The sequence below is a fragment of the Lepidochelys olivacea genome (genome assembly GCF_965140295.1).
Source record: "Lepidochelys olivacea isolate rLepOli2 genome assembly, chromosome: 23".
Taxonomy (NCBI): domain Eukaryota; kingdom Metazoa; phylum Chordata; order Testudines; family Cheloniidae; genus Lepidochelys; species Lepidochelys olivacea.
In genome coordinates, this window is record NC_140433.1 from 11,800,868 (window position 1) to 11,824,636 (window position 23,769).

Sequence of the window (23,769 nt, forward strand, 5' to 3'; positions counted from 1 at the left end):
GTCGTCTCTTTTCCAAGTTGAAAAGCCCCTGTTTTATTAATCTCTCCTCATACAGAAGCCGTTCCAGACCCCTAATAATTTTTGTTGCCCTTTTCGGAACCTTTTTCAATTCCAATGTATCTTTTTCGAGATGGGTGGGACCACACCTCCACCCAGTATTCAAGGTGTGGCCAATGACTCCAAGGTCTCTCTCCAACAGCTAAGTTAAAACACAAATTGTCAGCAGGTCAACCCCCCCCGCCCCGCCCTAGGGAAATAGCCATAAATCAGCCCCTAACAGCTTCTTGAGCAGGTGTCGATTATTATCCAGGGAAATCTTCCTCCCTGGGCTCAGAGGCGTGCAGGGAAACTACCTTTCCCAATAAAAATGAAATCCTTCCAAGCAGGGGATTTGCCTGGGGCTACGCTAGAAAATTACCTCGCTCGGGGTGGGAAAAGTCCAGCCCCGAGCGGCACAGTTAAGCAAACCTCAGTGCCCCTATACTCAGCCAACGGGAATTATCCCTGCCCTTGGGGAGGTGGATGGGAGCAGCCCCTGCGTTGGGTGTGGACGAGCCCAGCAGGGGCACATGGAGGGGCTGGAAGGAACATTGGCAGATGCTCGGTGCTGTTCTTGTGTGAGCTACTAGCGGGGTTTGAATGGCCCCACGCACCCTGGCTCTGCACACCCTTGTCAGGGGACGTCAGGTGCTGCAGGCCGGGGCAGCCTTCATGCAGAATCCCCTCTATAGAGGGCACTGCCCAGCCCTGGGGTCTACTCTCGGCCGAAGGGTTCTGGGGCTGCACTGTGGGGTAGAGGGGGGATCCACACACCCAGCCCCTTGGCCTGTCCCCCTCCTGCCTCATAGTGAGCAATGACTTGAATGTACAGAATGGCCGCACTGGGTCACACCAATGGTCCATCTAGCCCAGTGTCCTGTCGTCTGACAGTGGCTGGGGCCAGGGGCTTCAGAGGGAATGAACAGAACAGGGCAATTAACGAGTGATCCATCCACTGTCATCCAGTCCCAGCTCCTGGCAGTCAGAGGCTTAGGGACACCCAGAGCATGGGGTTGCATCCCTGACCAGCTTGGCTAGGAGCCATTGATGGACCTGTCCTCCAGGAACTTATCTCGTTCTTTTTGGACCCCTGTTATACTTTTTGCCTTACAACATCTCCTGGCAAGGAGTTCCACAGATTGATGGGGCGTTGGGTGAAGAAATACTTCCTTCTGTTTGTTTTAAACTTGCTGCCTAGTAATTTCATTGAGTGACTACTAGTTCTCATGTTCCTCCACACCAGTCAGGATTTATTAGACCTCCATCGTATCCCCTCTTGGTCATCTATTTTCCAAGCTGAAAAGTCCCAGTTTTATTAATCTCTCCTCGTACAGCAGCTGTTCCAGCCCCCTGATCATTTTTGTTGCCCTTCTCTGCAGCTTTTCCAATTCCACTGTATCTTTTGGGAGCTGGGGTGACCAGATCTGGACGCAATATTCAAGATGTGGGTGCACCATGGATTTATGTAGTGGCATTAGGATATTTTCTGTCTTATTATCCATCCCTTTCCTAATGAGTCCCAACATTCTGTTTGCTTCTTTGACGGCCGCTGCACATTGAGTGAATGTTTTCAGAGAACTCTCCACAATGACGCCAAGATCTCTCTCTCTCGGGGTACCAGCTAATTCTGTATGAATAGTCGGGATTATGTTTTCCCAATGGGCGTTGCTTTGCATTTCTCAGCATTGCATTTCATCTGCCATTTTGTGGCCCAGTCGCCCAGTGTTGCGGGATCCCTTTGTAGCGCCTCAGTCTGCTTTGGACTTTCCTTGTGGTCCCGGCCAGGTTCACACCCCTTGTACCAGTGGCTGGCAGATAGGTTCCCACATGGAGGGGGGGGGGCGGGGCGGGGCGGGGCCGTGGGTCTGGGACAACACAGATGCCCTGGAAAGACACCACCCAAAGGTTAAGGGGCTGGGGCACAGACCCCGAGCTGAGCTAGCAGGGGGCTGCAGGTTGGCAGTGAGGGGCACCAGTTCCAGTCCAGTCCCCTGATCCCCACTCACCTCCCCAAATTGGGGAGAGAACCCAGGAGTCCTGGCTCTCAGCCACCACCACCCCGCCCTAACCACTGGACCCCACTCCCCTCCCAGAGCTGGGGAGAGAACCCAGGAGTCCTTACTGGCCTCTGTCATGCTCCAGCCATTTGGTTCATCAGCGTCGGTGCCTCAGTTTCCCTTTCTGTGGAACCAGGCCCAACTCCCCTCCCCTGGATTAACCCCGTATCGCCTGCAGACTCGCCGCCTGTCACTAGCAAATAACCCAGCGCCGGAGCCTGCGGCTGCTGTGCGGGGAACGGCCACCAGGGGGAGAAGCGGCTCCAGAAATGGAAGGGGTGGGGGCAGGCTGTGCCTGGCAATGGGCCTCTCTTAGGGGGCTGGAGGGGGGCGGGCTGCCTCTGAGGCCCCTCGGGGGCGCTGTGCCCCATACAGAGGGTTTGTGCCAGGCTTCACCAGGGGCACCCCTTCCCCAGCCCCATGGTGCCCCCCAGCTACCCACAGAGCATCCCACTCAGCCCCCCTCCCCGATTCCTGCCTCCCCCATCTGGGGTCAGAGCCCTGCCCCCCTCCCCACCTGCCTGAGCCCCCAGCAGCTGCCCGCACCCCTCCCCCTCCCAGCGCTGTAAGGGGTTGGGGGGGATTAGCTGGGGGTGACTAACCCAACGTCCTTCCTACCTCCCTGCCTCTGGATTAGCCCCTGGGGCCCATCTACACTGGTATCCCACCCCCTGCCTGTCCCCTGGATCAGCGCCCTGGGGCCCATCTACCCCAGTATCCTGCCTCCTGCCTCCCCCTGTTTCAGCCCCCCCAGGCCAGCACCGGCTCTAGGCACCAGCAAAGGAAGCATGTACATCCAGGGGTGGCACAATTCCAGGGGCGGCAGTCCGGCCCTGCCCCAGGCCCATCTACCCCAGTATCCCGCCTCCTGCCTCCCCCGTTTCAGCCCCCGGGCCCACATACCCCAGTATCCCACCTCCTGCCTGCCCCCCGGATCATGCCCCGGGTCCACCGACTATGGTATCCTAGTGCCCCTACCCCAGGATCAGCCCCTGGGGCCCATCTACCCTGGTACCCCACCGCCAATCGCATGGATAAAGATAGAGCAGTATATATGGGAAGATAGAGAGAGAGAGGCTGTATGGGGATAGATAGATAGATAGATGGGGTGGATGGGGATAGATATAGTTGGGGTGGATGGCAGGATGGATGTGTGAGGGGGATGGATAGATGGAGGTTGGATGGATAGACAGGGTGAGGGGGATGGAGGGATGGGTAGATGGGAGGTGTGGGGGGATGGATGGAGAGACAGGGGTGAGGGAGATGGAGGGATGGGTAGATGGGAGGTGTGGGGGGATGGATGGAGAGACAGGGGTGAGGGAGATGGAGGAACAGACAGGTAGAGGGGTTGGAGGTGGGTGTTTGCACCAGACCCAGTGGGTCAGACAATCCCAGCCAGCTGGCCAGATGGGGCTGTGAGTGTCCATCTCTGGTGTTCAGATTGGGGGCGTGGGGGTTTTGGGTCCTGGGGGTCCCTCTGGAGCCAGGGTGCTCAGGGCTCTGGGGAGAGGGGGCTGGGGAATTGGACACGGGGCAGGGCCCCACAGAGTCAGAGGCTGAGCGGGGCTGGCAGGCAGAGTGAATGGGCAGGAAGGTGTGAAGTGGCAGGGGGTGGGGGGTGGATATGCACAGCCCCTCCCCCCCCCGCCCCCGCAGTAACAGGACCCTCTGGCACAGATGCCGATTTCACGCCCGCGCCCAACAATTGGTTCCGGTCAATGGCAACAAGGCTGGGTTCAAGCAGGACGTGTGTTCCCCCCCTACACCCTCCCAGTGCTGACAAGGGCAGCTGGGAACCAGCACATCAAAGGCCCCGCGCCCCATTCCCTGCCCCCTGAACCAGCCAGTCCTGGTCCGGGGGCTGGATGGGAGCCGGCGCCCCCTAGAGGGGAGAGGCCCTAGCCACCATTCCCTTCCCCCCGCATACGTTAACCAGGACCCCACTCCCCTCCCAATAAACAGACTCTCCTGAGAGTAAAATAATTTCTCATTTTATTCCATTTATCTTTTTTACAAGTGCAAGAGCAGAGCAGGCCATAGGTCAGGGGTCAAAGGTCATCTTTGGTCTTTCCTCTGTCTCCCCCCAACCTGATTGCAAAAATGTGGGGTGGGGGGGGAGTGGGAAGCTGGGTGGGGACGGGCCCTCCCTCAAGGCTGGATGAGGGGAGGTAGGATTGGGCCCTGCATGGGGGGGTAGGGTCTCAATATGGGGGAATCCAGGGGATTGAGGAGGGGATTGGGCCCAGTTTCAGGGGCCAATGGGGGATCTCAGCCCCTGGAGGAGCGGCGCCAGGCGTTACAGATCCTGCCCCGGGTCTTGGGGTGCCTGGCGCACCCCCTCCCCTGGCCTTAGTGTCCCTGGCATTTCCATCCCACCTCCTTGGGTTTCAGGGGCTCCGGCAGTTGCCCCGCCGGTTCTGCTGCTGGAAGCGACGGAGCTTGTGGGCCCAGACATCACGCCAGGGCAGCGCCAGGCTGTTCCTGTCCAGCACCAGGCGCGCCGGGTCGGGCGACTCTGCGTCGTTCCCGATCACCAGGTAGGCCTTGCCAATTTGGAGGTGCAGGCAGCCGCAGGCCAGGTCGTGCCGGGGCACCCAGAGCGGTTGCTCACCCCGGCGGATGGGCACCTGGCGCTGCCGATAGACTGCCAGCACCGAGGTCGTGAATTGCCACCACTCGCCCGACTCCACCATGGCCAGCAGCTGGGCATGCAGCACTGCAGGAGGAGGTCAGAGGTCAGGAAGGGGCAGGATACTCCCCAATCCCCAACATTAGCCAGTGATGCTAGTCCCCAATGATAGCCAGTAATGCTCATCAGCCAATGATATACAACGATGCTCAGTGTTAGCCAGTGATTCCAATCCCCACTGATATTCAACAATACCCATTAGAAGATGATAACAATACACAACAATACCCAATGATACTCAACGATGCTCAACATTAGTCAGTTATAGCAATACCCAACAACATGTAATGATACTCAACATTAGCCAACGATAGCAAACCTCACCATTACGCAACGATACTCAATGATAATTGACATTAGCCATAGATCGCAATACCCAACAATACACAGTAATACTCAACATTATCCAGTGATACGAAACCTCACCTTTCCCCATGGATACTCAATGATAATCGACATTAGCCAATGATACCAACACCCAGCAATACTCAATGTTATTCAACAATACTCAGCCATTGATACCAATTCCCAATAATACTCAACGATACTCAGCAATATTCACCATTAGCCAATGATACCAACACCCAACCATAATCAGTGATACTCAGCATTAGACCATACCAGTACTCAAGAATACCCAATGATACCGAACAGTAGATAATGATATCAATACCCAACAATACCCAATGATATTCAACAATAGACAAGGATACTAATACCCTACAATACCTAAAGATGCGCAATGATACTCAACCATAGACAATGATACCAATATCCTACAGTACTCAGTGTTACCCAACATTAGGCAATGATGCTGATACCAATATCCACCGATACCCAGTGATGCCCAACAGTGCCCACCAATATCCAATGAGACCCAATATGCAACATTATTCATTGATGTCAAACGTTCCCCAATGATACGAACACTCACCCATATCCAATGATACTTATCAACATCCAACATTACCAAATAATGCCAATGCCCATCAATACTCACTGATGCCCACCAATACTTAGTGATACCCATCAAAACTCAGTGACCCCAAATGGTGCCCAACAGTGTCTACCAACAACCAACGATACTCAACAATACCCAACGTTACTCATCGATGAACTGAAGTGCACTTCAGTACCCAGTGAAACTTACCCACCAATACTGCCTATCATGCCCAATGCTCACCAATATCGAGCAGTGCCCAGCAATGCCCACCGATACTGAAGATGCCTAGTGACACCAAAGAGTGCCTACCAATGTCCAGTGATACCCACCAATATCCAACTCTGCCAGCAATACCCACTGAAACCCAACTGTATCCAGTGATAACTAGCAATATCCACTGAAAACAACAATACCGAGTGATACCCAATAATAGCCATTGAACCCCAATATCCAGTGATACCCTACAATAGCCATTGAACACCAACAATACTCAGCAATATCCAGTGATTCCCAGCAATACCCACTGAACCCCAACAATACCCAGTGATATCCCGTGATACCCGACAATACCCATTGAACCCCAACAATACCCAGTGATATCCAGCAATACTCACTGAAACCAACAATACCCAGTGATATCCATCGATACCCAACAAACCATGATAACCAGTGATACCCAACAATACTCATTGATACCCAAACAATATGCAGTGCTAGCCGGTGATATCTATTGATACCCAGTAACACCCAGTGATGTCCACAGATACCAACTGATGCTGATTAATACCCAGTGATATATGACATAAAACCCTCAAGTGGCCCCAGCTCCTACCCAGGGACAGCAATCAGACCCTGCCATGCTCAGAAATTGTAACCACCCCAGAGAAAGCCCCACTCTCCCAGGAATGGTGCCTGATCATGCCCAGGGACTTGGCCGCCCGGACTCGCCCAGGTATTTTGGCTCTGGCACTCAGGGAATGATAATTTGGCTCTGGCACTCAGGGAATCATACTGAGACAGCCAGCGAGGAAGGGTGGTGGAGGAAGGGGAATGGACACAGAGATGGTTGTGGGGGGGTGGACACACAGGTTGGGGGGTGGAAGCAGAGAGTGGGGCAGGCTGGTCTCTCACTGTCCTTTGTGCAGAGTGTGCGTCGCCCTTTAGCTGCTCACAGGAGCTGGGGCCAGGGGCAGTGGGCGGTCCATCCTGATAATCCCCTCCTAATCCCTGGGAGAAAAACCACGTAAACTCCTAATGCCCTTTGTGCCTTGAGCCCCGGCCTCCGGCTCAGGGTCAACCCCGCAGTGCGGGAGAATTTCATGCGGGCCAATTGCCACAGTGAGGGCGGTGAGCATGGACCAGATCCCGAACAGAGCATTGCTTGGGAATAAATCATATTCATCCTTCTCCGTACACATCTATCTAGCTATCTATCCCCATAGCACTTCTTTCTTTCTTTCTTTCTTTCTTTCTTTCTTTCTTTCTTTCTTTCTTTCTACTAATAATATAAAATTTCCCAGCTTCAGGATGGACATGTATGGGGAGAGAGAGACAGAGAGAGAGAGACAGATAGGTGGCTGCGGTAGATAGATGAATAGATAGAGGGAGTATATGGAGATGGCTAGATAGATAGATGATAATGATGTCAGGTCAATGATACCGTAATCCTTCTTGCAGTATTTTCGCAGGTTCATGTGGATGCGGCCGTGGGAGGGGTTGCAGTGAGTCTGGCATTCAGTGCCTGAGGGGAAAGCACAGATGGGGGAACATGGGTACAGTGGGGTTAGCCTGACCCTGGCTCCCCACTCCTTCCTGCTTCTCATGAACCGGGATCTGTCCCAAATCATGCCTTTGATTCCCACAACTGCGACTCCAGTCCTGGAGGCAGGACCTCCAGCTCCAGAGTTATGAAGTCACTTCCTGAATTATCATTCCTGCTTCCTTGGAGGTGGGATTTCCTGCAGTGCCAAAATTCCATGGTACAGTTGTTAGGCTATCACATCACTTCCTGAATTTACATGTGTCCCTCCCCCCTGGAGGCAGGACCTATAACACAGCTCCAGAGGCATGATGTCACTTCCCGAAATAACGTTTCCCCCTCCTCCCCAGAGGCAGAACTTCCTAGTACTGCACACTTCTGGAGCTATGATGTCACTTCCTGAACTAGCATGCCTCCCTCCTTGGAGGCAGGACTTCCTGGAATGCAAGGTAGAGGACATAATTCTGGGCTTATGATGTCACTTCCTGAATTTGTGTTCACCATCCACCTTTGAGAAGGATTCCCTGGAATGTCTTACCCTACTGCACAGCTCCAGGGCTACGATGTCACTTCCTCAATAAGCATTTCCCCCACTTTGGAGGCGGGACTGCCTGGATTGTCCTACACTGTGTCACAGTTCCAGGTCTATGAATTACATTTCCCACTTCCTGGCATGCTGTACATCATGGCGTACTAGCTATAACATCACTTCCCGCCTACAGCCCCTGGAACCTTGAAACTCCATTGGGGGAGGGTCTTCTTTATAGGTATCCCAACAAATGTGATCAGCCATATGCCCCCTCCTAATATTCCCCTCCTCTTCCCATTGTCCTCTTCCCCCCATTTCCTTCTTCTGACCTCTCCTGCCTGCCCCGCTTCCATCCCCATCTGCTAGGTGCCCCCCTTCCTCAGCACCCTCCCAACTTCCCCTCCACCAGAGCAGGCATATTGGGTTGGTTCATGCCATGAACCCGCCGGCTCTGCGACCCACACTGCATTGCAGCACAGCCTCCACCGTGTCTTACCAGCAAGATTTGAACCCTCCCCCCAAAGCCATGGCTCTCTGTTAGTCACGCTAAAGGTGCGGCTTTCCCTAGCTGGCAGCAGTAGTAGGCAGTCATCCTCCCTACAGAGCCTTGCACTGGGTGGAATGACACTGGTGGGGGTGACTGCTCCATCCTGAGGCTGGGAAATGGGAGTGGGGATTATGATGCCCAACCTTTGATCCCTCTCATCCTGCCCCAGGCACCTGTGTTCCACTCCAAGGGGTAGGCAGCCGTGGTGGTCATCACTTCTTGAATGCCTGGGAGAGAAGGATGGAGGGAAGAAGAGAGGGAGAAAGAGAGAGATGTGTGGATTTAATAAGCATGATCCTGCCACCCCCTCCCTGTCTCATGCGTGTAGAAAGCAAGGTTCGCTCATGGAACATGCAAGAGAGGCTGCCACTAAGTGTGTTCCAGGTGTGTTTCTTGACTGTTTGCCAGGACAGATTGAAGTCATGAGCTATGATATCACTTCCTGAATTAGTGTCTGCACTTCCTGGATGGATGGATGACTCACTTCTAGAGTTATGATGTCACTTCCTGAATGACACTCTCTCTCTCTCTCTCTCTCTCTCTCTCCCCCTTCCACCATCGGAGGTGGGACATCCTGGAGCGCTAGACTTCCCAAAGTGCCAAACGCCAGGCCACAGTGCCAGATCCATGGTGTCACTTCCAGAATTAACAATGCCCGCCGCCCAGGCTCAGTTTGGGGTGGGCCTTCCTGGAGTGCATAACACCACACGCCACACCCCTGGAGAGCTCTGAGGTCATTTCTTGACTGAGCTCCTCCCACACAGGCAGGACTTCCTGAAGTGCCCTGAACCAGAGCTCAGATCCAGAGATATGACCTCACTTCCTGAATTAGCATCTCTCTCCCGCCCCTGCCCCGCAAAACTCCCAGGAGGTGGGGCTTCCTGAGCAGGATCTGATGCGTGGATTAATTGGTGGGCAGGGCTTCTATGTTACAAATGGTTACCTTATTGAACAGAATATAGGACCCCACCTCCTTACGGTATTGAATAGAAAATAAAGGCTCTGCAGTTACCACATTCAATAGAATACACAGGCCCAGCCTGGCTACCGTACTGAGCAGTATATATGGGCCCAACCCAATTACCAAACTGAACGGAATATATGGGCCCAGACTGCTTACCGTCCAGCACACAATATACAGGACCTACCTGGTGGCCAAGCCTTGCCTAGTTACCATATTGAACAGAATATATGGGCGCTGATTAATTACCATATTGAACGAATATGCAGCCCCTCCTGGTTACTTTAGTGAACAGAATACAAGTCCCAATTTGTTTACTGCACCTAACTAGGGTGGCCAGATAGCAAGTGTGACAAACAGAGGCACTTTCTTTGTGTCTGTGTGTGTTTCAGTTGCCTATATGAGACAAAGCCCCTAATATTAGGACAGTCTGGTCACTCTGTACTGAAGAGAGTATAAAGGGACTGACTGGTTACCGTATTGAGCAGAATATATGGGCCCAGGCTGGTTACCCTGTTGAGCAGAATATATGGGCCCTTCCTGGTTACCATATTGAGCAGAATATATGGGCCCAGGCTGGTTACCCTGTTGAGCAGAATATATGGGCCCAGCCTGGTTACCGTATTGAGCAGAATATATGGGCCCTCCCTGGTTACCGTATTGAGCAGAATATATGGGCCCTTCCTGGTTACCGTATTGAGCAGCCTACATGAGCTCTGTCTGTGGGATTATACTCAGCCAGTAAACCTAAGGGGCCGACTTACGGAGGCAGGGGGCGTGGGCAGTGCGGCTCTGCTGAAAGCCCTGGGCGCAGCGGTTGCAGGTGAGCCCGGTGACACCCATCTTGCACTGGCACTGCCCTGTGGTCTGGTTGCACATGGTGCCGACTGCTCCGATGGGGTGACACTGGCAGGCTGGGAAGGAGACAGGCAGGGTTAATGTCTGTCCCAGCAGCAGGCCTCACAAGGGGTGGGGACATGCTGCAAGCTTCCCCACAGCAGTGCCCTGGGTGGCTCACCCTTGCAGGCCCTGCGGCTGGTGATGGGCCGGCCCAGGTCACGTTTGAAACCTGGCTGGCAGTAGTGACAGTGCCGCCCAGCCGTGTGGTGCCGGCAGTTCAGGCAGACGCCCCCGCTCTTGCGCCCCGAAAGCTTGTACAGCTCCATGTTGAAGCGGCACCGGTGCGCGTGGCGGTTGCATTCGCAGGCTGTGGAGACAGTGGGGCAGAGGTGGGGGAGTCGTCATTCCAGGGACACCCAGCAGGGGGCGCCTCAACCACCAGCCAACCCCGCCCATCCTTTGCTCGGTGCCCCTCAGTCCCGACCCGCAGCCTCCTCCGACACTGCTCTCCCAGCCCTGGGCGCCCCGCAAGCTCTGTCAGGGCCCCTCAGTCCTGAGCCACAGCCTCCTGCCAGCTCTCCCAGCCTGTGGGGTCTCTGGGCTCAGAGGGACCCTGCCCCGGCCTGAGCTACCCGCCATCCCCGCTAGGGGTCTCTGTGCTGAGAAGGACCCTTGAGCTGCCCAAGTGCCCAGCCCTTGGCAGCCGCGCACCCCCCGTCACTCACCCACGCACTCGTGAGCCTCGCTGGGCGTGGCCCGCTGCCAGGGCCGGTCGCAGTAGAAGGCCCTGCAAGTCTCGCACTCAGGGCCGGCCGTGTTGTGGCGGCAATGGCACTGGGGGGCGCCGCTGGGCCCAGTGGCCCCGCACCGGGCAGCGTGCCCATTGCACCGGCACCGGCCCCCAACCTGCAGCTCCGACACCCCGTAGGAGGCTTCCCGGCCCCGCAGCCCCAGCCCCCGGTGCCTGCGATCCAAGGCCACCCGCAGGTCAGTGGCCGTCACCCAGTCCTGGAGCACTGGGCTGTACTCGAAGGCCTGGGCCCAGGGGCGGCCGGCTAGGGGCATGAAGGCTACCAGCCCCCCCACCAGCGGCGTGGGGTCCGTCTGGGCGGCGGTGCAGATGGCCTCATGTTCCAAGGCCTTGCTGACGGCGGAGGCCGGGGGCAGCCCGTAGGCCTGGGGGCAGCGGGCGGAAAAGAACTGGAAAGGGGTCCAGGAGTGGCCGTGGTCTGTGGATTTGTAGAGGGCCAGGGAGTGGGGGCGGGGGGAGCAGAAGCGGAGGGCCACGTAGAGCAGCTCGAAGCGGCCCCCCAGGGCCAGGGTCAGGCTGGCGTTGGCCACTGGCCCCGACTGCCAGCAGGTGGCCTCGCCGCCCGCGTCGGTCAGGTGGGCGGCGGGGTGGGCGGTGGCAGGGTCGGCCCCGTCGCAGAGGCGGCACCGGCGGGACGAGGCATCGCCCGGGTGGCGGAAGACGCACAGGCGCTGTGGGGGGCGGCCGCAGGTGGCGGAGGCCTGGACAGGGCGCCCGGCGGCCAGGTCGGCCGGCTCCGGGAGGCAGTAGCGGGGCCGCCGGGCGGCATCGTAGCAGGGGTCGGAGGTCAGGCCCAGCAGGGCCAGCTGGAGCGAGAGCAGCACTCCCAGGCCCCGCCAGACGCCAGGCATGGCCAGGTGGTCAGTGCCGGGACGGCATCACCTGGAGAGACAAAGACAGGAGAGGGTGAGGGGCAGGGTGGGCAGAAGACGGCCTGCAGGAGCCAGCCCCAGGCCCACCCGCTTGCCAAAAAGCAGGTGCCTTCTCATTCCTTCCCCACTCTAGGGATAGCTGTGGTGGATCACAGAAACAGCTGTCACACAGCAGGACTCTGCCGCAGCCATATCCAGTGGCGGTGAGTTCCACAGGCTAACCGCTCAGCAGGCTGGATCTCCTTCGCTGTCGTGCCCCACGTGTTCTGCCCTGAAGCAGGTGGGGCCCAGGGGACCGTCTCTGACCCACTTGCTCCAACTAACACCTTCCCCACCCAGGGCAGACTGCTGCTTCTGGGACACCAAAGCCAGAGCTTATGCTCACCAAAGCCCTGGCTGGGATGCTTATGCACCAAAGCCCTGGCTGGGATGATTTAACTGGGAATTGGTCCTGCTTTGAGCAGGGGGTTGGACTAGATGACCTTCTGGGGTCCCTTCCAACCCTGATATTCTATGATTCTATGATTCTATGATTCTCAATGACCTAGTGGAGTAGCTCCATTTGCCAGCTCCAGTCAGCTGTAGTAGGCTGTTACCCTCGAGCTAAACCAGACACAAAAGGGCTACAGAACATACGTAGCCAGTGTGTTACATACACCACCATGCGGCCTCCCATAGAACCCAGGAGTCCTGACTCCCAGCCCCTCCCCATAACCACTAGACTCCACTCCCCTCCCAGAGCCAGGGATAAAACCCAGGAGTCCCGGCTCCCAGCCCCCAGTTCTAACCATTAGCCCCCACTCCTCTCCCAGAGCTGGGCTTGGACTGGTGCTCAGAGAATTATCTTTGTAGCTTCCTGCTTGGGGTGTTACATGCAGGGTCTAAATGATCAGCAGATTTTGGGTGAGCAGGGCAGGAATGAATTTCTCCCCCAGCTCAGCTAGGCTAGGAATTCTGTGGGTTGGGGGGGAAAGGGTCATACAGCTGGGCTCACTGCAGCGGCAGGCCGGCAGGGGTCTGGGGAGCGCGGCCAGTCCATCCCCACCTGCGCTCAACCAGACCCGTGGTGACTGAGCCCTCCCCAACGAGGGTTTGTCCAACCTGGTCCTACAATCATAATAGGGCCCCATGCCCAATGCCGGTGCCCTGCTCCGGCCCCTGTGAGCCCCCTCTTAATATCCACCCTAGATCTCCCTTGCCGGGAACAGATCGCAGCCCGTCTCTGTCCCACATGGAGCCCAGCTGATCCCTGACCTCTTTACGCCCCCCTTGAGCTGGGATACATCCCCCTTCCCCCCTCAGCAGGGATAATCCTGCGCACCCATCTCAGCTGTTCCTCCCCTGACTGGTCCTTTCGCCCGCCTGGGGAAGCCGGAATTTGGGGCTGTCTCACCTGAACCAGCCTCTGCCACTGTGGGACACACCCGTTTTCGGCCCCTGGCCCAGGAGGTCGCTTTGATCTCACGCCAATCTCCAGGCGTCCCGGAGGGGTAAGGGACCGGGTGGAACTGACCGGCCACTGGTCCCCCTAGGATCTAGGCATCTGCATGCCCCAGGCTTGCTCCAACCTGCCCTGGTCCTGGCTGCGGCCAGTCTGGAAAAGGTTAACAGGGCCCCACCCCGGCAGCCCCAGCTCGGTGCTAATCCGGGTGCGTGACTGCTGTGAGAAGAGGCCCTTTAAATCCAGACTCTCACGGTTATTAAGGGCTCATCGGCTTGTTTCTGTCCTGATTCCCGCTCCCCCTCCAACCCACCCAAGCCCCCTTCCCTCTTCCCTGGGGGTGCTGATGGGGAAGGGGTGGATCTGAGAGAGGGTCCGCTGGCAGCTGGAGTCAATCCAGGATTAAGGAGGCCTCTGGGTTGAGATAGGAGGGGTAAAGGACACCCACCCAGCCAGCCACCGCACGGAGAGCCCCAAATGATCCCCAGTGGGAACAGCTGGCTCAGGAGACCAGGGATGGGACACAGGGCCTTTCCCCTCTAGGGGGTGCCGGCTGCTATCTGGCCCCAGGGCAGGGCACCAGCTGGCTCAGGGGTGGGGAATGGGGCACGGGGCCTTTCACTTCACACAGAGAACTGGTTCTGATGCAGCCACAATTTTGCAGGGATAAAATAGTGAGGACCCCTGGGTTCTGTTTCCCACTTGGATCCTCTGTGTCCACGTGTAAAACTCTGGTGGGGCCCCGATCTCGGCGACTCTGTGTCTGGGCAGCACCCGGCACAACGGGGCCCCGATCTCAGTGCCTCTGTGTCTGTGCCCGGCACGACGGGGCCCCAATCTCAGTGACTCTGTGTCTGTGCCCGGCACGACGGGGCCCCGATCTCAGTGACTCTGTATCTGTGCCCGGCACGACGGGGCCCCAATCTCAGTGACTCTGTCTGGGCAGCGCCCAGTGCGATGGGGCCCCGATCTCAGTGACTCTGTGTCTGGGCAGCGCCCGGTGCGATGGGGCCCCGATCTCAGTGACTCTGTGTCTGGGCAGCGCCCGGTGCGATGGGGCCCCAATCTCAGTGACTCTGTGTCTGGGCAGGTCTCGGCACGACGGGTGCCTGATTGTGACCAGAAGGAAATTCTCTTATTCTGCATTAGCCCGGCCAGACACCTGTCTCTGCCTCCCTGTGTCTCTTGGACACTGATCGATGACTCAGGGGTGCTAAGTCTGGGATTAGGTCGTCGCAAATTCTTGATTTTCGCTGCGTTCCTGCGCGCCATGTTAAGTAAACACCTTCGCCCCCATCTGGGCCCCCCACCCCCCAACTCAGCTCCCGCCCCTCCAGGGCAAGAAAATATACAAACTGCCAGGAACCACTCCCAATCGAGAGCGCTCTTCTCTGAGCTGCGAGCTTCCCCACAGCACTGCCCCAGCCAGGGACTCCAGTGCTGTGAGCTTCCCCGCAGCAGTGCCCTGCACATCCTCCTGCCCGATCCTCTCTCTATCTCAAGATCTTGCGGCTGCCAGCATCCTCCAGCGCTGGGCCCAGCTCCCCACGCCCCCCAGCACAGCCCCTCTCATGTCTGGCAGGCTCTTCTGTTTGATTCATGGCAGCTGGGATTTTACACTCGGGCCCATCCCACTGCTTCTTCCAGCTATTTATCACCCCGGGGGAGTGTGGGAATGGGAGCCAATGGTTAGAGCGAGGATGTGGGGGTGGGGAGTCAGGATGCCTGGGTTCTCTCCCTTTGCACTGGGAGGGCAGTGGGAGCTATTGAGAAGCCCCCCAGGTGGGGCAGACGTGCTGGGAGCCATAAGTCTGTGCCCAGCTCTGATTTCCCTGATTGCTAATTGCTGAGGCCAGCTCTAATTGTTAACATTCCTGCAGGGCTGGGAGGTCCCTGTCTTCGCTCTCCTGGGGCCCATCCCACCCCGAGCACCAGACCCCAGCCCCTCTGGGTTGGGGGTTACTGGCCCTGGATCAGAGGCCTCAGCCAGGCCAGGTCCAGGAGCACCTGGGTTGCCAGGGAGTGGATACTGTCATTGGGTAGGACCTACAATAATAATGGGACATGGCGCAGGAGCATGGGAGGGCAGAGGGGGAAGGATGGGACCCTTTCTAAGCACCCTATCTCCCCTGGCCCACTGAAACTCGCTCTCAGCCTCCCCCTGAACCTTCCCCCTAAACTCACCCTCATGTCCCTGAACCTTCCTCCTAAAATCCCAGTGACCACTCTGAACGCAAACATCACCCAATCGTTTCTCAGTTTGGGACATGCTGGCTGCACACTGATAACGATTATTATGAGCTGCCCAGACACAGTCACTGAGATCGGGGCCCCGTCGGGCCGGGCGCTGCCCAGACACAGAGTCAGCGAGATCGGGGCCCCGTCGGGCCGGGCGCTGCCCAGACACAGAGTCACCGAGATCGGGGCCCCGTCGGGCCGGGCGCTGCCCAGACACAGAGTCAGCGAGATCGGGGCCCCGTCGGGCTGGGCGCTGCCCAGACACAGAGTCACCGAGATCGGGGCCCCGTCGGGCCGGGCGCTGCCCAGACACAGAGTCACCGAGATTGGGGCCCCGTCGGGCTGGGTGCTTCCCAGACACAAAGTCGCCGAGATCGGGGCTGAGTTCCGCCAGACGCTGCCCAGACAGAGTTGCTAAGATCAGCGCTTGTCGTGCCGGGTGCTGCCTAGACACCGTCATTCGAGTGGACCTAGGCATCGGATGGGCTGTGACAGGTGGCCAATAGAGGCACCCAGCGGGTGAGGGATGAGCTAAGCAAAGGGTTTAACAGGTCTCTCAGCTCCCTCTTGGTGGGAGCGGTCCTGGAACTTTTGCAGTTTTTCGCCTGTATTTGATTTCAGGTTCAAAGAAAGAAAGAAAGAAAGAAAGAAAGAAAGAAAGAAAGAAAGAAAGAAAGAAAGAAAGAAAGAAAGAAAGAAAGAAAGATTTGGATGTAGGAAAGTGTGAGTGAAAGAATAAACGCAAGAATGAAGGAAAGAAATAAAGGACAGAACCAATGGATGAAGGAAAGAAACTGCACCCAAAAGTGTGGCAGACGACTGAAGGAAAGAATGAATGAAGGAAAAAGAGTGAGGGAAACATATAGGAAAGAATGAATGGACGAACAGAAGAAGCAAAGAAAAGAAGGAAGGAAGGAAAGAATTAAAGAGAGAGTGAACAAATGGGAACTGACGGGAGAAGGAAGAATGAAGGAGACACAAAGAAGGGAAGGATGGATGGATGGATGGATGGATGGATGGATGGATGGATGGATGGATGAGGAAAGAGCTGAGGAATGAATGACAAAAGACATAAAGCCAAAAGAATCAAAGAAAGATGGAAGGAAATGAAGAAAAGAGGGAAGAGTAAAGCGACGGAAGGAGGGAAAGACGAGGAGGCCAGTGGAGAAGAGCAGGAGGCCACCAGCAGCGAGCAGCTTATACTGGGCTGGGGGAGATCGGGGTGTGGGGGAAGCTGTCGGCATTAGTTTTTTGGGGAGCTGTTGGGGGTGGGGGTGGAGGGTGGATCTGGGGCCCAGCATTAGCCCTGGTTGGGAAATCGCTGCATTCAACAAGCGGGTCAGGATGGAAAGTCATTCATTAGTCCTGGGGGCTAAAGGGCTGTGGTTAATAATGGCTATCTAATCATTAATGATTATTAAAAATGAATTGATTATTAGCATCAGTTGTTAATGGCTAAAAGCATGAGTGCTATTACTAGCCAACATATATTTATTAATAATTATGCATCAGTGTTGATAACACATGGCCATCCATAATGAGATATATACTAACATGGTTAGTTAATACTTAATAATTATGTATAATTGGCAATTAATATTTAGTGACAAGTAGTAATTGCTAACAAATAAAAAATGAATAATCACCAATAACTAGCAATCAATAATAATTACTAACACATAATTAGCAATAGACAATTGCCAAATATTTAATTAGTGGCAATTAATACTTTCTAATAAATAATTAGAACTAACTGCTAACAAAAAATTAAACAATCAGTAATAATTACTGGTAATAATTCATAATTGCTAATGAATGTGACAATACTTGCTAACAAATAATTAGCAATAATTAATAATTACTTACAGTTAACTAGCAATAGACAATTGCTAATAGTTAATGACAATACTTACCAATAAATAATGACAACTAACGTCTAATAATTAGCAATCAATTACTAGCAATTATCTATCATGACTAATGAATATTTCATGACAATTACTACTTGATAACAAATACTTTGCAATTAATAACAGTTAATAAATATTGATGTTTAATAAACAATCAATTATTGTTATTAATAAAGAACCTAACACAGTTACTGGGAATTAATTACATAATAATACTTACTTATTATAAGTTACATGTAGTTATATTATATTATATTATATTATATTATATATATAATATATTATATTACTATTACTAAATATTAACAAATAATGAGTCGCACGTGGTAAATGGTGATGCTATAAATGAGCTATAAGTAGCCAATATTTGATTAATAACGAATAGTAACAAATAATTGAAGACAATTACTGATTGTCTACAATTAACTATAATAATATTAATTAATAAACTGAATGGCAGCAACTACATAATCAAATGTCAATGAGCAAATATCAGTAAAGTGGTGCTATTAGCCATTGTTAATACATATGCACTAATTAGTATGAAGGACAAAACAAAAAATAATGGAAATTAATATTAACACCATAAAACGGACGTTATTAACAATGTCACATTCAGTAGTCATTATTAAATGTGACACCTATTACTGACAGTAATGTACGTACAAGTGACAGTAATTATTAATTGCTATTAAAACCTGGTGTTGCTTTTAGTAACCACTAACTTCTGTTAGTAATATTTAAAAGCAATTCATATTATTAATAATTGTGTATAACCAATGTCAAAATCATTATTAAAAGCTACCTTACTAATATTCAAACTCTATTACTGACAGTAATAATTGGTGTGTAATGAGTAGCCATTATTTATTATTAGAACCTATCATTGCTCTTTACTGTGAATACTGAAAAGATATTCATGAGGCCAGCAATTGTTCATGTGTGACAGCCGTTATTAATCCTTATCAGAACCTATCCTTGCCTTCTATTAATTACTACTATTGAAAATCTATTCAGATTTGTAATCATGTGTGTAATTATTAAGTATTATTCAAATTGATCCCTGATCTTTATTACTAACTAATCTGTGCATTCTATTCCTATTTGCAATCATTTGTGTAGAGCAATAATTGTGACTCATTATTAAAACCTAGCGTTGCAGTTTGTTAATAACTAATATCTGAAATCTATTAGGATCTGTAATCATGTCTGCGATTATTTTTATTAGGCAGTTAGCCCTGATCTTTACTCATAACTAACTTTTAAACGCTATTCATCTTAGCAATCCTTTGTGCAAAGAAGCCATTATGGATCGCTAGGAAAATCTAGCCTTGCTCTTCATTAGTTACAAATCTTTAAAAGCTGTTCCTGCGTGCCTAATAACCCCTTCACAATAATGTTACAGATTGCAACGTGGTGCTGAGGGACTGTGGGGGAGAGAGAGACACAGGGGGGAAGTGGGTGACACTGAATCATCTGGGTTATACAGATGGTTGGGGGATCTGATGAAGCAGTGGTTCTCAACCAGGGATACATGTATCCCTGGGGGCATGCAGAGGTCTTCCAGGGGGTACATCAACATCAACTCATCCAGATATTTGCCTAGTTTTGCAACAGGTGACAGAAAAAGCACCAGCAAAGTGAGTACAAACTAACATTTCATACAATGACTTGTTTATACTGCTCTATAAACTATCCACTGAAACACTTTTGTCTGAATCTCTGAATCCAGCGTGCCGGAATGGGGCCAGGGAACATTGAGGGCTCCAGATCAGGAACTCCCGGGGTTTTTGCTCTTCTGTTCAGCGGTGGCATTTTCTCCAACCCCCGGCTCCCCATTTCAATCCGCACCCCCATGTTCGCCGACTGGCCAATAAATGACCAGCAGCATGTTGTCTGCACTAATGAACCGCGCAGGGGAGCTGCCCTCATTAGATTAGCTGCTCAATAAATCTTTCCAGTCCGCACCGTCCTTCCCGAGAGGTGGAAGAAAAGGACGGGCCCAGAGACACTGGTGAGGTTGTGGTATCTCACAACTCCGGAAGGATGCAAATCAGCACACACGCACAGATGCAAAAAACAAGTCACAGACACACCCACCCACCAAAAAATACACACAAGCAAAAAGAACCATACAGCCCCCTGCAAACCTACACATGACAACCCTCCCTAAGCAACTAGACAGCAAAAAACAACACCCCCCCCCAAAAAAAAGTACACACAAAACACACCACACATACTGCACACACAAACCTACACAGGACAAACACCCCTCACAAAAAAAGCAAACAGACAGCTAGAACCAACACCTCCCCTCCCAAAAAAACCCCCTACATCCAAGCAAAAACACACTCACACACGAACCTACACACAACAACCACCCAGCACACCAACAACAACACCCAAGCAAAAACAAAACAACCCCCCCTCCCCCGAAAGAAAACTTTTTTGGAGGGCTCTTTCTTTTAAACAAAGAGGAAACCCACCCACCTGAGCCAAACACCTGAAGCACCTGCCTATCCTGAAACTTCCCCCCCACCCCCGGACACCACGTGGCTCAGAGCCAGCGCTGGCCAAGCGAGGGCAGAAATGCTGCGCCGCGGCCCTGTGAGATGCTTGTGCCAGGTGCCCAGGGACCCAGGCTTCCCCGATCTCGGCCACGCCTTGTGGACCCTGCGCTAACACAGCTAAGTAACCGACGGATATTACCACAGCTCGTGATCAGATTCCGCCCCTCCCAGGGTGCAGACAAAGAGGTAAGCCTAGGAGGAAACAGACAGACACATACAGCAAAATCTGGACTCCCCTTGAGATCAGCTGCTTAGCGTCCTGTCTCTGTGGCTAACGTCTCTGATCTGCACGCTCCTCGCCAGCACTGTCAGCTTTACAGCCGGGAGGCAGGTGGGGACGAGGGCCCCGACCCTGTGACCCGCTAGATCAGCAGCCAGCTACTTCTGGGCGAGATTCCCAGCCAGCGTCAATCAGCCATAGCTCCACTGGACTCAATGGGACCCGATCCCCAGCCAGTCTACGCCAGGATGAGTCAAAAGGGAACCCTAGGAATAGGCAGCGCGAGTCAGAACTGAGTCTGGATCACAAACGAGGCCTGTCTAGCCCAGTGTCCCATCCCTGACCATGGCCAGAGCTGATGGTTCTTATCAGTGACACTCAGACCTCAGGGATTCAGGAGCTGAATCAGTGATCAGCATTACCTGAAAGAGCCATAGCAGTGTGAACTCATTGTTTCATTTACTACAGTACTATTCATATTTAAACAGTCTGATGAGGAAATATGTAAGTTTATACAACGAGAGCTATAATTCTCGCTGCAAATGAGTTAATAACTTAGTGCAAGTTGGTAACTTCACTGGTTAAGAACACAGTAAAAGCATCCAGATGGGTAAATAACTTAGATTGGTTAAAAATGAAATCAGACAGTGTTTTAATACGATGTGCTGCAGAGAGCCACAGGAGACATGTTAAAGAGCCACTGGCAGCTCGCGAGCTGCAGGTTGAGCCCGTCACTGCTTCAGATGAAGGCCGAGAAACACGCACATCTGATCAGGCCCAGGGCAGAGGCCCACTCCCACGAACTCCCATGCTGAGCTCTGAGTTAGTCCCATCAGGATCCGCGGCCACGTAGCCATCAGAGTGATTAATAAACCAAGGCATATTATTTCCCTGAAATCAGAAACCTTCTCGGGCTGTAGGCCAGAAAAACCTGTAGCCTAGAAAAACCCACAGAGGGAAACTGACCAGAACAAAGGGGGTGTATGTGTGTGTGTGTGAAATTGACAAGATGCCCAGGTGAAACCGACTCAATTATTTTCACTGTCCAGAGAGGTAGGGGCCAAACAGAGAGCGTCAAAGATGCAGAGGGAGGGGAGATCTGACTCTTCTCACTCAAACACCAGCATAGACTAGAAACAACCATGTCAAAACACGCGTGAGGGGAGTTTAAAATCAAAGTTGGGATTCAAGTTTTCCAAAGTCACCTAAACACCTTTGAAAATTGGTCCCTCTGACTTTTGGTGGGATTGAAGGCTCCAAATGAACTGAAGTGCTTTTGAAAATATTGCCCTGCTATCTTTCTAAAAAATCCACTGGGACTCAACCAGAACTGCACCACCTGATGAAGGTGTCACCGGATCAACCAACGTCGCTTCCTTGGATTCCCACTCGCTGAGAACCAGGCCCTGGTGAAGTTTCTTTTACAACCTGAAAAGACCTCTTTCAGTTTATTTAAACTTTTCTTCATTCAGTTAGGATTTCCCCCCTCATCTTTCATTCATCTTGTCTTCTTCTCTCTTAAAACCCTCCTCCTTAAAAAAATAAAAGTAACCCCTCCCCCCAAAAACCTCCTCTCTTTCCCTCTGATTCCTCCCTAATGATTGGAACTTTCCAAATTTGATTTTCCACTCTTCCCGTAACCTTCACCTCCCCCCATCACCACACCAGATTTTCCTTCTGTTTCACCATCTGCCATCACTGAAGGCTGTTAAGAAGAACCTCCTGTAGGCAGTGAGATATTTTTCAAATAACATGACACTGCCTTGTATATAGAATTCAAGCGAAAGAAAACTGGGATGGCCTTCTGTTAAAAACTATCCCAAAATATCAGAGTCTGAATAACATTCAGGGATTCAGAACGGGAAGGCGAGGTTTTTATTTGTAGGGGGTTTCAAAAAGACCTAAATCCCCAAACCCGTGCTTCTAAAAAACCAACCAACCAAACAGGTGCTTTGAAATACTGTGCCCAAATTTGTGATCAGTTTTTAGGGTCAGGGATTCACTCAGCAAAGATTCTTCTCTCTGAATTTTCTTGGGACTTGCTGTCCCATTTCAGAATTTAAAGTTAAATGTATGTTTTTTTCTAGTCTGCAGGACCAGCCCCTCAGCTGTGGTGAATGAGGGCAAATCAGTGAACTCCTTCTAAAACATCAGCGGTAAGGCATCAACCCAGACTGCACAAACTGCAAGAGAATTTTTGAAATTTGCCATCGTTTGTTTAGCAACAGGCATCTTGGATTTTACAAAAACACCTGCCACTCAATCACGGCATTAGTTTTGACCTTTTTTTGCACCTGTTTTCATGGCAAGTCTCACTTACAATGACAGGAATTGTGTGAGGCGGAGGAATAAAATATATTTTTGCTACAACGCAAGCACAAGTCAGCTCCAGGGTAAAAGATGAGCTTCAATAGTGCCCTCAAAGTGCAGATTCAAGCTCTTTGCTATGTAGGAAAAATATAACGCCCCCTCCTCCAACCGTCAGTGCTTCCCCATGACGAAAGGATGGATTTCCTGAGGAGCGCCACTTCCATCTCTTCATTTGTTTACATGATAGAATTAAATTAAAGAATGGATCCTTTAAGAAATGAAACACACGCGTGAGTCTTCACTTGTGTTACTGGAACAACACAAACTTGCTGTTAGAAAGGGTCAAAAATATTTTCCACCAGATCTGTTTTCTATTGGAAATTCCAATGTTGTGGAAATCAAAATTATTGTGGGGGGATGTGTCAATTTCAAGGAAATTTTAGACAGGGAGATGCCCAAGTGAATTGTTTCAACTTTCTCATTATGCTCTGACAAAGTTGAAACGTTCTGAGTTTATTATTTTGGTGCATTTTGTTTTAGCTTTTATATTATATTATTATTATGTTTATATAATACTGTATTATTCATAGAATCATACAATCATAGGACTGGAGGGGACCTCGAGAGGTCATCTAGTCCAGTCCTTTGCACTCATGGCAGGACTAAATATTAACTAGACCATCCCTGAGAGGTGTTTGTCCAACCTGCTCTCATCTTCAGTGATGGAGATTCCACAACTTCCCTGGGCAATTTATTCCAGTGTTTAACCACCCTGACAGGAAATTTTCCCTAATGTCCAACCTAAATCACCCTTGCTGCAATTTAAGCCCATTGCTTCTGGTCCTGTCCTCAGAGGTTAACGAGAACAATTTCTCTCCCTCTCCCTTTCATGTACTTGCACGTTGTGATCATGTCCCCTCTCAGTCTTCTCTTTATTTTAATATTATATTTTATATATTTAATGTAACATATTTAACATATAATATTAAATATAATCTATAGAACATATATAAGATATATTATATATAAATTT

At 51.9% G+C, this 23,769-nt stretch overlaps 1 protein-coding gene and 1 pseudogene across 5 annotated transcripts in view; one reads left to right on the forward strand and one right to left on the reverse strand.

Annotated features, from left to right (window-relative positions):
• LOC311511978 (leukocyte immunoglobulin-like receptor subfamily A member 2) overlaps nucleotides 1-23,769 on the forward strand; it is an 873,498-nt pseudogene that overhangs the window by 528,726 nt on the left and 321,003 nt on the right. The window lies entirely within an intron of this gene.
• LOC311512033 (netrin-1-like) overlaps nucleotides 4,105-23,769 on the reverse strand; it is a 32,246-nt gene continuing 12,581 nt past the window's right edge. For 2 of the 4 annotated variants that reach the window (XM_084613027.1, XM_084613026.1), the window contains exons 2-7: nucleotides 11,090-12,057; nucleotides 10,543-10,731; nucleotides 10,289-10,438; nucleotides 8,707-8,790; nucleotides 7,389-7,469; nucleotides 4,105-4,812 (exon numbers count right to left, since the gene is read on the reverse strand). In XM_084613027.1, coding sequence (XP_084469153.1) covers nucleotides 4,484-4,812; nucleotides 7,389-7,469; nucleotides 8,707-8,790; nucleotides 10,289-10,438; nucleotides 10,543-10,731; nucleotides 11,090-12,026 — 1,770 coding nt within the window. In that variant the 5' untranslated portion in view covers nucleotides 12,027-12,057 and the 3' untranslated portion in view covers nucleotides 4,105-4,483. Of the gene's footprint in view, nucleotides 4,813-7,388; nucleotides 7,470-8,706; nucleotides 8,791-10,288; nucleotides 10,439-10,542; nucleotides 10,732-11,089; nucleotides 12,058-13,440; nucleotides 13,528-23,769 lie in introns of those variants that run through there. The other 2 variants (XM_084613028.1, XM_084613029.1) reach the window with 2 other exon arrangements.